The sequence below is a fragment of the Hyla sarda genome, chromosome 3 (genome assembly GCF_029499605.1).
Source record: "Hyla sarda isolate aHylSar1 chromosome 3, aHylSar1.hap1, whole genome shotgun sequence".
Classification (NCBI taxonomy): Eukaryota; Metazoa; Chordata; class Amphibia; order Anura; family Hylidae; genus Hyla; species Hyla sarda.
In genome coordinates, this window is record NC_079191.1 from 399,748,206 (window position 1) to 399,764,920 (window position 16,715).

A 16,715-nucleotide genomic window follows, 5' to 3' on the forward strand; every position below is an offset into this window, starting at 1 on the left:
TAAAACTACTGATTGCAATTATTTTTTGTGGGTCAACAGTTACCACCCCCGCAGCCTGGTTCCCTCATTACCTGTAAGCCAAATGATCCGTGCTAAACGCATCATTAGTACAGAAGAGAGAGTTGCTCTGGACATTATGGTAAACAATTTCATCGATCGAGGGTACCCATACAAACTGGTACTAGACAGTAAACAAAAAGAAATGTGTATGGACAGGATATCTTTGCTTGTCCCCTATACCAAAAAATCTCAGGACAGGATGGCCTTTGTGTCTACATTTTCTGGTGGCTCACACAAGCTATCAAACATCATTGGGAAGTATTGCCACATCCTGAGAGATGGGTGTGCCAATATACCTGAATAGAAAAATCCCCCCCCATCATGGCCTACAGACGCCCCACTAATTTACGCAACAGAATTGTAAAGGCAGACATTTCCCCTTTGTAACCCACACAGAAATATTTATCTACATCCAATAAAGGGTCCATTCCATGCAGAACCTGTGTAAATTGTGTGTGTATATGCACAAAGGTAACACCTTTACACATCTGGGCTCCGGTAAAACATGAAATTAAACAATACATTACCTGCACTACTGACTTTGTCATCTATGTCCTCCAGTGCCCTTGTCGCCTATTATATGTGGACTAAACGACACTGGAGGCCAAAATCAGGATCCCTCAACACCGATACACTATTCCGAAGGATAAACCTCACTTACCCGTTCCAAAACACTTTTGTGACTTAGGTCACTCTGAGAAAGACCTGAAATTTACTTTACTAGAACTTGTTCCCAAAGGGAAAAGAGGTGGCAGCCGGTCAGTCATCCTCAAGCGGAAAGAATTATGGTGGATATATGAACTAAATTCATTAAAACCAGCAGGATTAAATGTGGATTTCACGGTTACTCATGAAACATGCAATGTACGGTAGCTTCACACTGTTTATTCTGCTATATCCTGTTCAGTTTATGTTGATTTTAATAGTTTTTTCTTTTTTTCAGGCTAGAAATGAGGTCCCAGTCGCAGACCGCTTCTAACGATGAAATACTTGGCAAATAGCAGCACATCCAGACGGTATATAGTGCAAAAAACAGAGCTTTATTAGCCCATGTGCTTTGGATGTATCTATCTATCTCATATCTATCTATGTATCTATATATCTATCCATCTCATATCTATCTATCTATCTATCTATCTATATCTCATATCTATCACATATCTATCTATCTCATATCTATCTCATATCTATCTATCTCATATCTATCTCATATCTATCTATCTATCTATCTATCTCATATCTATCTCATATCTATCTATCTATCTATCTATCTCATATCTATCTATCTATCTATCTATCTATCTCATATCTATCTATCTCATATCTATCTATCTATATCATATCTATCTATCTCATATCTATCTATCTCCTATCTATCACATATCTATCTCATATATATCTATCTCATATCTATCTATCTATCACATATCTATCTATGTATAGCTATGCACTATATACCGTCTGGGTGTGCTGCTATTTGCCAAGTATTTCATAGATGGATAGATAAATATGAGATAGATAGATAGATATGAGATAGATAGATAGATAGATATGAGATAGATATGTGATAGATAGATAGATAGATGATAGAAAGATAGATAGATAATGTGATAGATAGATAGATAGATATGTGATAGATAGATAGATAGATATGAGATAGATAGATATGTGATAGATAGATAGCTAGATAGATAGATATGTGATAGGTACATAGATATGAGATAGATAGATATATAGATAGATATGAGATAGATACATAGATATGAGATAAATAGATAGATAGATATGAGATAGATAGATAGATAGATATGAGATAGATATATAGATATGAGATAAATAAATAGATAGATATGATATAGATAGATATGAGATAGATATGTGATAGATAGATAGATATGAGATAGATAGATATGTGATAGATATATATGATATTGATAGATATGTGATAGATAGATAGATATATGTGATAGATACATAGAAATGAGATAGATAGATAGATAGATAGATATGAGAGATACATAGATATGAGATAAATAGATAGATATGAGATAGATAGATATGAGATAAATAGATAGATAGATATGAGATAGATAGATAGATATGAGATAGATAGATATGAGATAGATATGAGATAAATAGATAGATATGAGATAGATAGATAGATAGATATTAAAGAGAAAGATAGCAGAGCTGGTTTTTCCATTTAGCACATCAGAACATGATATACTAGTGTATCAGTGTTTTTTCAAAGAACAAAGGTTCAATCCTACTTCTTTATCTCAATGAACAGTCGCCAATTTACCATTTCAGCTCTGCTGCATAGTCTAATGATTAGTATATATTGGTAAATATACTATATATATATATAAACATCTATCTTCCCCTTTGAGCAGCTCCATAGTTGCATCCACATAACATGAGCAGATCCTATTGTCTCCCCTTGGAGTGGCGGCTCCCGGGTGGTGTAGCCTGCAGCAGCCGTCCCTCCCCTCACCGCTGTCCTCAGTAACACACTGCGCTCTCCAAGGTGCTGAAGTGAGCGGAGCCGAGCAGCCTGCAAACTGCACAGCAAACTCCGCTCCACTACAGCTGATTATGCAACCCCGAGCAGGCAACAGGGAGACAACACAGCTCTGTCCTCAGGAAGACACAAGTATTCCTTCAACTAAGAGAAAACGCCTTCATCTGCCCTCCTCTACCGGAACATTACACTGTCTGGCTGCAGGAAGGGACCTGCACAGATAGATCACCCAAGGTGCCAGGTATGTGTCCTGTGCCTATGACTCCTATACACCCACATCCAACCCTGCACTACCCCATACAGCAGAGATACTTCATTATTCATGCTATTGTTCCTGCAATAGATGTGATCACCATTATTGATCTGCATTTCACTGGATTTTTATTGCTGCTTTGTTCCCATTGTGATCTGGCTGTGCACTTACTGCAATCTTAGCATGGCTCTCGTGTTTCCCAACCAGGGCGCCTCCAGCTGTTGCAAAACTACAACTCCCAGCATGCCCAGACAGCCGAAGGCTGCCTGGGCATGCTGGGAGTTGTAGCTTTGCAACAGCTGGAGGCACCCTGGTTGGAAAACACTGGCATAGGGAGTTGTAGATTTGCAACAGCTGGAGGCACCCTGGTTGGGTAACACTGGCATATTGAGTTGTAGATTTGCAATAGCTGGAGGCGCCCTGGTTGGGAAACACCTGCATTGGGAGTTGTAGATTTGCAATAGCTGGAGGCGCCCTGGTTGGGAAACACCTGCATTGGGAGTTGTAGATTTGCAACAGCTGGAGGTGCCCTGGTTGGGAAACACTGGCATGGGGAGTTGTAGATTTGCAACAGCTGGAGGCGCCCTGGTTGGGAAACACCTGCATAGGGAGTTGTAGATTTGCAACAGCTGGAGGTGCCCTGGTTGGGAAACACTGGCATAGGGAGTTGTAGATTTGCAACAGCTGGAGGTGCCCTGGTTGGGAAACACTGGCATAGGGAGTTGTAGATTTGCAACAGCTGGAGGTGCCCTGGTTGGGAAACACTGGCATAGGGAGTTGTAGATTTGCAACAGCTGGAGGTGCCCTGGTTGGGAAACACTGGCATAGGGAGTTGTAGATTTGCAGTAGCTGGAGGCGCCCTGGTTGGGAAACACCTTCATAGGGAGTTGTAGATTTGCAATAGCTGGAGGCGCCCTGGTTGGAAAACACCTTCATAGGGAGTTGTAGATTTGCAACAGCTGGAGGTGCCCTGGTTGGGAAACACTGGCATAGGGAGTTGTAGATTTGCAACAGCTGGAAGCGCCCTGGTTGGGAAACACTGGCATAGGGAGTTGTAGATTTGCAACAGCTGGAGGCGCCCTGGTTGGGAAACACCTTCATAGGGAGTTGTAGATTTGCAACAGCTGGAGGTGCCCTGGTTGGGAAACACTGGCATAGGGAGTTGTAGATTTGCAACAGCTGGAAGCGCCCTGGTTGGGAAACACTGGCATAGGGAGTTGTAGATTTGCAACAGCTGGAGGCGCCCTGGTTGGGAAACACTGGCATAGGGAGTTGTAGATTTGCAACAGCTGGAGGCGCCCTGGTTGGGAAACACCTGCATAGGGAGTTGTAGATTTGCAACAGCTGGAGACGCCCTGGTTGGGAAACACTGGCATAGGGAGTTGTAGATTTGCAACAGCTGGAGGTGCCCTGGTTGGGAAACACTGGCATAGGGTAAAGCATTAAGCGAATGATCTGCAAAGTGTTGGGGGTGTAAATGAATCCATGGAATGGATGTGAAGGTTTGCCACACCTTTCCTACCTTGTCTTTGCCTTGACACAATGCAAAAGTTTACAAACCCATTTGTATTTTGTAATTTTAGGTACAGCAAGGAAAACCCCTAAAATCATCTATCTGCAGAGGTCACAGGGGCAAGGCCGGAATGAAGATGCAGGACACGGATGTCTTTGGCAATGCCTAAAATTCCCCATTACAAATGGATCAGGACGAAATGGATACAAAGGATTTGCATTGAAGGTCATGGGCTGGATGGGATGTTATGCACTGGAGACATTGTAGCCATTGCCTATTATATTTTCTAGGATCTATCTCTAGTAGATAACAGTAGAGTATGCAACATTACCAAGTGCCAGACAACTATATGCATCCCTGAAGGATCCTGAAGCTCTCAGATGCCACATTGTACCTTGTGATGCCATGTGTTGTGTCACTCACCACAGTGTCCATAGACTGAAGATCCCAAAGGGCTTTACATTGAAACTCGACTTCTCAATATCCCCCAAACATCTCAGACACAGGTACAAGGTCAAATGAGAAATTAGGAAATTGTTGGGAGGTTTTTCCACCAATTTTCTGGAACTTGCAGAATAAAGAAAAATAAACCCCCCATAAGATACATTACTCTTTGTGGATTGTCCCCTTATGAAGTGTGGTCCAATGCCTCTCCATCCGACGAGGTGTTGGTTGCTGTCCAGCTGCCCAGTGGTGCTGAAATTTGGATGATGTCTGGCAGGAGAACTAAAAGCTGCTGTTGCTTGCTGCCACTGAATGAAGACAACGGGAGATTCCTTCTTCTAGCCATTTTCATTGTACTTTATCTGATAGCAGGAGCCACAATCTTTTCCACCATAGAGAGTCCATCTGAAGCTGTAGCCCAAAACCGCTGGGACAGGATCCTGAAGAACTTCAGTCAGTCCTTTAATATCAGCCTCCTGGAGCTTCGGTCATTCCTAAGAGATTATGAAGCAGCAATGGCAGCAGGGATCAGGGCAGATGCCCTCAGGCCAAGGTGGGACTTCACTGGAGCCCTGTACTTTGTAGGAACAGTAGTCTCCACTATAGGTAAGAACTCACCTGTGCTGTCTGTGTGTCCGTGTGTCCCTGTGTCTGTGTGTCCCTGTGTCTATGTGTCCTTGTGTCCGTGTGTCCCTGTGTCTGTGCTGTCTGTGTGTCCCTGTGTCCAAGTGTCCATGTGTCCCTGTGTCTGTGTGTCCCTGTGTCCGTGTGTGCTGATAGTAATGCAGAAAGAACTTATAACATTCTAACTTAATCACTATATATCTATCTTCTATCTATCTATATATCCATCTATCTCCTATCTATCTATTTATCTCCTATCTATCTATCTATCTATCTATCTATCTATCTGTCTGTCTATCTATCTATAGCTATCTCCTGTTTATTTATCTATCTGTCTACCTATCTATTTTTTTCTGTATATCTATCTATCTCCTATTTATCTATCTATCCATCTCATATCTATCCATCTCTTTATCTATTTATCTCATATCTATCTATCTATCTATATATCTATCTATCTTATATCTATCTCATATCTATCTCATTTCTATCCATCTCTTTATCTATCTATCTACTTATCTATCTATCTATCTATCTATCTATCTCTGAGTCTTATATCTATCTATCCATCTCTTTATCTATCTATCTCATATCTATCTATCTATCTATCTCATATCTATCTATTTCCTATTTATCTATTTATCTGTTTATCTATATATCTATCTCCTGTTTATTTATCTGTCTATCTATCTATTTATTTATCTGCATATCTATCTATCTATCTCCTATTTATCTATCTATCTAAAAAAAAAAAAAAGGATAAGTTTGGCCAAATGTTGAGCAAAGCACCGAAATTTTTTCCTTTTTTTGCATTGTAGCAATATAACATTTCATGTCATGTTTTATCTGTATCTTTGTGCTAGCAGTGTGCTGCTGTATTCTCCTGTTTATGTATCTATCATCTCATATCTATCTATCTATCTATCTCATATCTATCTATCTATCTCCTATCTATCTATCTATCTATCTATCTATCTCCTATCTATCTATCTATCTCATATCTATCTATCTATCTATCTATCTATCTCATATCTATCTATCTATCTATCTCATATCTATCTATCTATCTCCTATCTATCTATCTATCTATCTATCTCCTATCTATCTATCTCCAATCTATCTATCTATCTTCTATCTATCTATCCATCAATTTATCTTACTCAGTGTTTTCCAAACAGTGCATCTCCAGCTGTTACATAACTACAACTCCTAGCATGCCCGGACAGCCTTTGGCTGTCCGGGCATGCTGTAAGTTGTAGTTTTGCAACAGCTGTAGACACACTGTTTGGAAAACACTGACCTAACAATCTCTTCTAGATGAAAAGTATTTGTGTTATATATATATATATATATATATATATATATATATATATATATACATGTATATGTTACATCTATCCTCTATCCCATATCTATCTATCTATATCATATATATCTCATATCTATCTATCTATCTCATATCTATCTATCTATCTATCTATCTCATATCTATCTATCTCATATCTATCTATCTAGCTTATATCTATCCTCTATCTCATATCTATCTCATATCTATCTACCTGTCTATCTATCTATCTATCTATCTATCTAGCTTATATCTATTCTTTATATCATATCTATATATCATATCTATCTATCTCCTATCATATCCTATTATTTCTTTCATATAGCACTTTTACATTGTATCAACTGGTGCATCACATCAAAAGTTACAATTCAGCAAAATAAATGTATGTATGCTGTAGCATGTTATAAATAATGTATGTTGGCATGGCAACTGAAGAGAAAAACAAAATGCAAGGGCGCCCTCTATTGGCCTCACATAGACCTTCTATTGTGCAAAGATTACAGCATGCAGTGGTTGTATCATTGGAGCCCCATCTGTGCCAAATGTTTGCTGCAGAGTTTGTGCATTCTATACAATTAGCAATGGAGTTTACTATTTTGTGTGTGTGCATATATATATATATATATATATATATATTAACATCATTTTCTGTATATATATATATATATATATATATATAACATTGTTGAAGAGATACACTTGCACTCACCAGTCTTGTGATTTGTAATATTCCGGATTATCCGTTCATGCTGGGAGACATGGAGATGAGGGCTATATATATATATATATATATATATATATATATATATATATACACAAAATTGCATTGCAAAGGGATTTGGGGGGAGAGGGGGAGGGGTGATCTAGGGAGGTGGTCTTTTCAAAGAAAATGGGCACTATGCCACTATGCATAATGTGTGGGGGTCTTTGGAGTGATGACAGTATACATATATATATATATATATATATATATATATATATATATATATATACCACTGCCTTATTAATCGTTCAGCCGAATTCAGGCCATAGGGTGAACCTTCACTTTAAGAAGAAGTTGGCGAGGAGCAGCCACTACATATGCTCCAGCCTTTGCACTTAATTCAATATAACACTTCTCTATATCTGTGTCAGCTTCAGCAGGACACGACACCCATCACTATCACCAGATATGATAATATGTCCTTGTACTGAGGACATAGATTTGCTCTTGGCACAGCCAAGATGTGAAATATCTTAGTAATGCACCGAGCTCAGTCATCAATGTTCCTGCAGTCCGGGCAATACGATTATTGTGATTAATTTGACACTTACGTGTCTTGTGGTCAATGGCGTACATTGGGGGGGGGGGGGGGGGGGGGGTCTAATGGGTCTTGGTCACACATACTGGTTTTGCCAGGGGAAACTAAGGTGAAAATGCATATTAGTTCAGCATAGTCTCCGTAGTCTCATAAGACAAGGGGTTGCAAACTACAACTCCCAGCATGCCCGGACAGCCGTTGGCTGGAGACCACTGCTTTACTGATACTAAGCCTTTGTACATTCATGCACCCACAGAGCCATTACTCCATGTGGACATTATAAATCTCCCATTTGGGGATCTCCCTATGAGTTATAATGGAAAGCTGTCCATTGTGGCAGCCCCATTGTCACCATGCTTTACATAGACACATTAGTTGATGGGACCATCAGCTCATATTACATTTTTACCTAACACTAAAAACCCAGGGCTTGTTGTTCTACAAGGGGTTATCCCCTTAAAGCACTACTGTCATGACATTTTGGTGCAATAACCTGCACACAGCCTTTGTACTGGGTGCAGGTGGTGGGTATAGCAATGTTTTTACCTGAAATTTGGCAGCTTTCATGACTGCGAAAAAGGCTTTTATTCAAAGCCACTGACGGTCGGATAGGCGTGGCGCGAGGTACGCGATGCCCCGCCGCCACGCCTACCCCGTATGACCGCGCTGGGACCTCTTTGTGATTGATACACAGGTCCCAATGCATGCGCCCTTCAGCTAATCTATCCTGCGCGCTGCTGTGTGTCATCCAGCAAGCGCTCGCTCCCGCCGCCGTCTTCCTCCTCAGTGCGCCTGCGCAGTGCTAGGTGCAGAGAGCGCGCTTCCTCTCTGCATCTAATATCGAGAACTAACCTGATTGCGCGCTGCTCTGCGCAGGCGCACTGAGGAGGAAGACGGCTGGAGCGAGCGCTTGCTGGTCCCAGCGCGGACATACGGGGTAGGCGTGGGCGTGGCGACGGCGGGGCATCGCGTACCTCGCGCCACGCCTATCCGACCGTCAGTGGCTTTGAATAAAAGCCTTTTTTGCCGCCAAATTTCAGGTAAAAACATTGCCATACCCACCACCTGCACACAGTAGAAAGGCTGTGTGCAGGTTATTGCACCAAAATGTCATGACATTGCACTTTAAGACAACCCCTTTAACTCTCCAGACAATGGTCATACTGTAGTTTTACGTTGCTCAGAGGTTGCCTTAGATTGAGCTCAATCTTTCTGTTATTGACAAACATTGAAGTATTCTCTCCTCTGCAGTGATACAATGTTTCTATGAATGTAAATCTATAGCGTTGTTGTTGTGGTCATGGTGTGTCTGACTCCTATTGTAATCCATACTTTTGAACATGGTGTTTTGCTCAATTTGTTCTGCAACTGGACTTGTTCCAACAACAAGAATCTGACAAATCTCTCGTAACTTGTAAACAGTAGTATAATGGATCAACGTACAGCATTTGGTGACATGGAAACTATTTTGTTGTACGTTGCCCAAACTCTTACAGCAGAATGGTAATATCTTAAAGGAGTGCTGTGGTGCAGGAACACTGATGCCCCATCCAAAGGATAGGGGATAAGTGTCTGATCGAGGAAGGGGGGTGGTTCTGACCAGCGGCTCTCCCCAGGGTCGAAGCTTGTCGACCCCCGCACGAAGAGACTGCCAACATTCCACCTCCATGTATGTCTGTGAATGAATACTGTATCTCCGCCTCTCCCATAGAGGTACATGGAGGTGGCGTGTCTGCAGTCCCAGCTGTCAGGCCTCCCCCCCCCCCCCCCAAAGGCCTCACCTTGACAAACTGGCCTGATCAGCCTATCACTTCTAAGACCAATTTGTCTTGGAAGGTGGGTGGCTAGAGTACTCTGTGGTACATCCCTAATGTTCTTGAGATCAGGGTGACAGAGGAATATATATATATATATATATATATATATATGTGTGTGTGTGTGTGTGTATTGTTACCTTTTCTACATTTTGTTCAGCCCCAGGGGACTTGTATGAGCAAATGCTTTATTGCTCCGCTATATATATAATGTACTACATGCATCAGATTGGCAATAACAATGGCTCAGTCACAGCAGCCATGGAGGCCTAGTACAAGCCTTGTGCTGCAATGACAATGGATCGGCACCAAAAATCACTTTCCAGGGGGCCAAATGGGCACCCATACCACCAACAATGCTCCTTGACACTGTCACTGTTAGCGGTGGCTGTCAGATGCTGAAGGCAGCCAGCAGCCACCGGATATGGAGCAGGTTCTATGCACATTTGATGCTACCTTGACATACATATGATGATGATTATTATTATATAGAATTTTTATAACGTTGCGATTCTTACTGTGAATGAGCTGACATCAGGTGATGTTAATATTCAGAGCACAAAATGTTTGCAGATTTCATGGCTCAATTGCATGCGCATGATACAAGTTATATGTATTAGCTTATTTGAGAGGAATTCACAGCGAAAATCAAACTGAGCCCCCATTATGGTGCAGACCAAACAGAAGGGTCTGTTCTATCTCCTTTCCATGACCGTTGTGCCAACTTTCCATCCCCCTAACATTACAGCTCCTTTGGGCATGGAAGTCATGAACAGGTACTCACCACCCAGTAGTTAAGGGATGGGACCTCTACTCTCCAGGGACCCCATAGCAGTCACATGGTCTGTCCCTCTTGGATGTCTGCCCTTAGATATATATATGACATTGCTGCATTATAACAATTCCTGATGTAAGGTTTCCACATAACCTGAACTGTCTTGTCTTCAAGCCTCAATTCAAATCACACATTTTATTCATGTCTCATTGCACTTTACTCCAGGAATTGTGTGTACAGTGTTTCCACTCTATTAGACTCAAACACGCGTCCATCAGAGGTAGATTCACATGAATGAATGCTTTCAAAGCAAATGGTAGATTTGCTGTATAAACAGAGGTTGATGTAGCAGAGCTGAGTTTGTCAAGTAGTGTCATTTGCCTTAACTCATCATGATAATTCCTTTGGTTGCTTCTTATATTGACAAAATGGTAGAAGAAATTACGCCCCCATGCTACAGAGCATTAGTGTGCATTCACTTCTTGAACAGAAAGCATAGTCTGGATCTGGCTCTCCTGCTGTTGCAAAACTACAACTACCATCATGCCCAGATGACTATAGACTTACAGAGTGCTGGAAAGTTGGATTGCCAGGTGGGCTCTTGAATATCTGCAAGAAATATCTCTGCATTTGTTGCAATATGTGTAGTATGAGCTGGGACCAAAGTAACAAAGGCTACCATCAGTAACACACTACGCCGCCAGGGATTCAAATCATGCAGTGCCAGACTTGTCCCCTGCTTAAGCCAGTACATGTCTGGGCCCATCTGAAGTTTGCTAGAGAGCATTTGGATGATCCAGAAGAGTAGTGGGAGAATGTCATATTGTCAGATGAAACCAAAGTAGAACTTTTTGGCAAAAACTCAACTCATTATGTTTGGAGGAGAAAGAATGCTGAGTTGCATCTAAAGAACACCATACCTACTGTGAAGCATGGGGGTTGAAACATCATGCTTTGGGGCTGTTTTTCTGCTAAGGAACCAGGACGACTGATCGGTGTAAAGGAAAGAATAAATGGGGCCCTGTATTGTGAGATTTTGAGTAAAAACCTCCTTCCATCAGCAAGGGAAATTGAAGATGACTTATGGCTGGGTCTTTCAGCAGGACAATGATCCCAAACACACCGCTCGGGCAACGGAGTGGCTTCATTAGAAGCATTTCAAGGTCCTGGAGTGGCCTAGCCAGTCTCCAGATCTCAACCCCATATTAAACCTTTGGAGGGAGTTGAAAGTCCGTGTTGCCCAGCGACAGCCCCAAAACATCACTGCTCTAGAGGAGATCTGCATGGAGGAATGGGCCAAAATACCAGCAACAGTGTGTGAAAACCTTGTGAAGACTTACAGAAAACGTTCGACCTCTGTTATATACCCTTTGTTGGCAATGACAAAGTATTGAGATGAACTTTTGTTATTGACCAAACACTTATTTTCCACCATAATTTGCAAATACATTCTTTAAAAATCAGACAATGTGATTTTATGGATTTTTTTCTCATTCTATCTCTCATAGTTGAGGTATACCTATGATGAATATTACAGGCCTCACATCTTTTTAAGTGGGAGAACTTGCTCAATTGGTGGCTGACCAAATACTTTTTTGCCCCACTGTATATGCAACATACAATGCCATAGACCGTCTGGATCTGTGCCATATGTAACTGGCTGCAACATCCAGCCAATCCCCCTGGGCATAGTACTGATCAGACCCCTGTAGTACAAGCACTGGTCAGCTGTCTAGTGTCTGCAACACAGAAAGTGATTTACACCATTTGGTAGCTATTTCTGACTATATGTAATGATATGTTATAACTGTATAAGTTTTCTGCGCACTTTTCTTTAATCTTTTTTTTTCTCCTTACTTTAAATTGACATTTTGGGTTCTTTGGAACCAATTACTACCTTTTCAAGAATTTGGTTCTCAAGATATAATATTTTCACTTGCAATTGTCGACCTGGAACTAATTAATATGATAACTTGTTAAGTTTCTAAGTTCCACAGTTTTTAGCACCAACGATGATTTGTATTGTCTGAGGTTAACATTTCTTTAGACTTAGCAAACTTGTTCTCATCCAGAAGAAAAAATAAACTTTTTTATCCTCTCTAAACGAGAGTCTCCTCCAAAAGAATAGCCACTTATTTGTTGACGGCTGTTTTGGGGCTGTCCCCCCCCCCCCCCATCAGAGCAGGGTAGAGATATGCATAACACACAACTAATGGAGGTATTGAAAGAGAAGAGTGGCATGGAGACATATTTTTTAGGCAAAGCACCATGCATACCACTGTTTGATACATCAAGAGTCTGTTCCCCTCGAGCTGTATCTAAGTACACTGTTTTACATTGGCTTAGGGCAAGAAACCTGAAACAGCTGTCTACATGGGGCACCAACTAGATGCATTCCAGCACCGTGGTCCTCTTTAGTAACAGAGAGTATTGGTCCCTGTAAGAAAGCTAGAGAGGAGGGACTTAGTAAGAAGCTAGAGCAGTGTTTTCCATCCTTTTTAAGCTCAGTGCACACCTCATGGTAAAATGTTTACTATGGGGCACACCTATGCCCCCTAGAGCTCCCTATAGATAGTTCGCTGTCTGTAGGCAAGACCCATAGTAGGTACCTTGCCTCCATATATTGGAACCCCAGGTAGCTAGTTTGTACCCTGTAATGAGGACCCCCTTGTAGGTAGGACCTCACTGTAAGTAGGAACCTCCTGTATGTAGGACCCTTTGTAGGTGTTTTCCATTCTTCTCCAATGCACTGTTGCAGCACACCTGGCTTGTCCTCGCAGCACAGCAGCGTGCCAGGGCACACTGATTGGGAAACAATGAGCTAGAGGAAGAGAAGATGACTGGGCTGTTCGTGCAAGTCGAGTGTTGGTGGAAAAATAGAGAAAATCTAAGCCAGCATGCTTACCGAGTCTCTACAAGGTTAAGCCACACTGAACATTAGAGTTGGGCCCAGCAATGGGAATTACTCAGCCAGTGTTTGCTTGCCCATTGTTCTGGTCTGGACATTACAAAGGTCTCATGGAGAAGCAGAAACATTGGCAACCATCCTTTTACAGGAAACTCTTGTTTGACGACTATGAGTTTTCTTCCTTCTAAAGGAGTGGAAAGGAAATTTGCATATCTTTTTTCTGTGGTCCATTTTTAGCTTTTTTTTTCTTGTTTTATTGCATAATTTTTTTTGTTTATTGTAGAACTATTTTCTATTTTTTCTATTTAGTTTTATCAGGGATATAGTTCTCCTTAATATGTCATTTTGTTAATTCCAACTGTATTGAAGTGTTGAATCAATTTCCTATTTTGTTTCTGTGATTTTGATGTATAATGATGAGTGATCAGGATAGGCTTTGATTATGGTTTGGTGAGAGTAATACTAGACCTACCCAAAATTGCATTGAAAAGTAGTCTTTTATGGGACCAGTCTTCTCACAGAAAATACTCACTATGTAAAACTTATAGTAAACTGAATATCCATCAAATTAAATCTGGTCTGGATAAGGGGGGTATTATTATTATTATTTTTTTTAAAGAGGTGGTCTATTGGAGAGGTTTCACTGTATATGTATACAGCACATGTTTATTGAGTGGTTAAACAATACACATTGACCAGTGCCTTAGATATTAGCTTCTCCGCATAATGTATTGCTCTTATTTACATTCCCTTTAAAGTAGAGTTTAAAAAAAAATAAAAAGAAAAAAAAAAAGAATATTGAGCTTGATTTTATGGACGAGTATTACCCCAGAATGAATGAGCAGTGTACTATTCATCGGACGTAACATAGATTATGTGACACTATAACGCACGGCGGTACAATACACATCAAGGCATTCTACATCATCTATAATGGATCCTCACAATGACCATTCATGGGGATATTTATTACCTAGTTAATTCCCTGTTCTTCTCATCATATTTGCTTTGTATATTTTTTTCAACACAACCCATTACACAAGGTAAAACGTGTACAGAGAAGAGCAGAGTGTCAGTAGATGGGGGAGGATAGAGCACTCCAGGGGATCGATAAGACAGTAACTTTACCTCGCCTTGTAGTATCACATTAGTCAAAAAATTACTATTTAGATGTCAAAAAATTACTATTTCGATGTGAACGTGCCAAAACCACAGGGCTCCGGTGCAAAAGAAAATTCTGGGCCCCCCACCCCACGACGACCCCCAACCTCGAACAACCGCCTTCCTCAGCCACACAAAGATATTAGTGACTACTGACTAAAGATATTAGTTACACAGCCAGAAGAATATACAATGATATAATTGACTCACAGACAGGGCCGGACTGGGACCAATTTAAGCAGACCATTTTTTTTTGTGGGGGTCCGACTGCTGGTTCAAGTGGCTCTCCAGCTGTTGGAAATGCTACAACTCCCATCATGTCTGGAGAGCCTCAAGCATTATGGGTGTTGTAGTTTTGTAACAGCCGTAGAGCCTCAGATTGGGGTAAAGTTTCACTCATCATCACTGTAAACCGTACAAGTGACTTCATCAGCAATGGAACAGTCAGGAGAATACACAATGATATCCGTGACCTGAGTGTGCCAGGACTTCTGCTACATCTTCTGGCACCCGGACATCATTGGTTCCCCACTTTGTCAGCAGATCCTCATCCTCTATATGAAGACAATAATCATTACAACCTTGCCACACACTGCACCTGAAAATAATGCTGCCACTCACTGTACCCTCTGAATATAATACTGCCACAAACTTTAGCTTCTGAATATAATACTACCACACACTGTAGCCTCCGAATATAATACTACCACACTGTACCTTCTGTAAATAACACTACCACACACTCTATCCTCTGAAAATAATACTACCACTCACTGTTCCTGAAAATAACTCTTCCACACACTGTGCCCTCTGAATATAATACTGTCACACACTGTTTCTTCTCAGTTCCGCTGAATCCCAACCCTGCACTGTCCTCCTCCTGGCTCCTCTGTTCCCCCAGAACCCTAAGTCTTCCTCTCGGTTGTTCTACACCCCACCCCAAACCACCCCCAAGACCCCTAAATCCTCCTCCATGCTCCTCTGCCCCCCCTCCGTGGACCCCTAAGTCCTCCTCTATGCTCCTCTGCCCACCTACCCAGACCCCTAAGTCCTCCTCCATTCTCCTCTGCCCCCTTCCGTGGACCACTAAGTCCTCCTCCATTCTCCTCTGCCCCCTTCCGTGGACCCCTAAGTCCTCCTCCATGCTCCTCTGCCCCCAGACCCCTAAGTCCTGCTCCAGAAAGCTGTCAGAACATGATAGGAGTAACAGATTGCTGTCAGAACATGGTAAAGCAACATATTGGATAACACCAATCTAAACCAAAATTCCCCAACCCATCAGTGGTGTATTCTAGTTTTTTACTGCCCAAGGTCGATCCATACCCCATCGCCCCCTGGCTCCCCATCCCTCCGCATTGATGTACAGTATACGTATGATAGATGTGTGTGTGTATGATAGGTGTGTGTATATGTATGATGTATGTATGCATGATAGATGTGTGTATGATAGACGTGTGTATGTGTATGATAGATGTATGTATGATAGATGTGTGTATGTATGATGGATGTGTGTATATATTTGATAGATTTGTGTATATATGATAGATGTGTATATGTATGTATGTATGTTAGTTTTGTGTATGTATGATAGACACATCTATCATACATACACACACATCCATCATACATACTCACACATCTATAATACATACACACAAATCCATCATACATGCACACAAATCAATCATACATGCACATCGATCATACATACACACATCTGTCATACATACACAAATTCATCATACATATACACATCCCGCTACCACCCCCATACCCACATCCATCATACACATCCCGCTGTGATGAGCCCACTCACTATAGATGCCATGATCAGCATGGCATCTATAGTGAGTGGCATCTATAGTAAATGGCGGACATCAGCATGATCGCTGAGGTCTGTCATCATGAGATGCCCTCCCTTGAGTTAACAAGAGGCCTGGTCGCAATCACAACTGTTGCGCCCTCTATAGCTACTATGTCACTGGGCTTTACA

The 16,715-nt window shown here is 41.4% G+C and overlaps 1 protein-coding gene across 4 annotated transcripts in view; it reads left to right on the forward strand.

Moving 5' to 3' along the window:
• The first annotated feature begins 2,490 nt into the window (after nucleotides 1-2,490).
• The window catches only part of KCNK12 (potassium two pore domain channel subfamily K member 12), a 175,798-nt gene continuing 161,573 nt past the window's right edge, over nucleotides 2,491-16,715 (forward strand). For 2 of the 4 annotated variants that reach the window (XR_008891630.1, XM_056568079.1), the window contains exons 1-2: nucleotides 2,491-2,822; nucleotides 4,418-5,397. Coding sequence is in view for 3 of the 4 variants with exons in the window: in XM_056568079.1 (XP_056424054.1) it covers nucleotides 5,055-5,397 (343 nt within the window). In the remaining variant the exon portion in view is untranslated. The remainder of the gene's footprint in view (nucleotides 2,823-4,417; nucleotides 5,398-16,715) is intronic. The other 2 variants (XM_056568077.1, XM_056568078.1) reach the window with 2 other exon arrangements.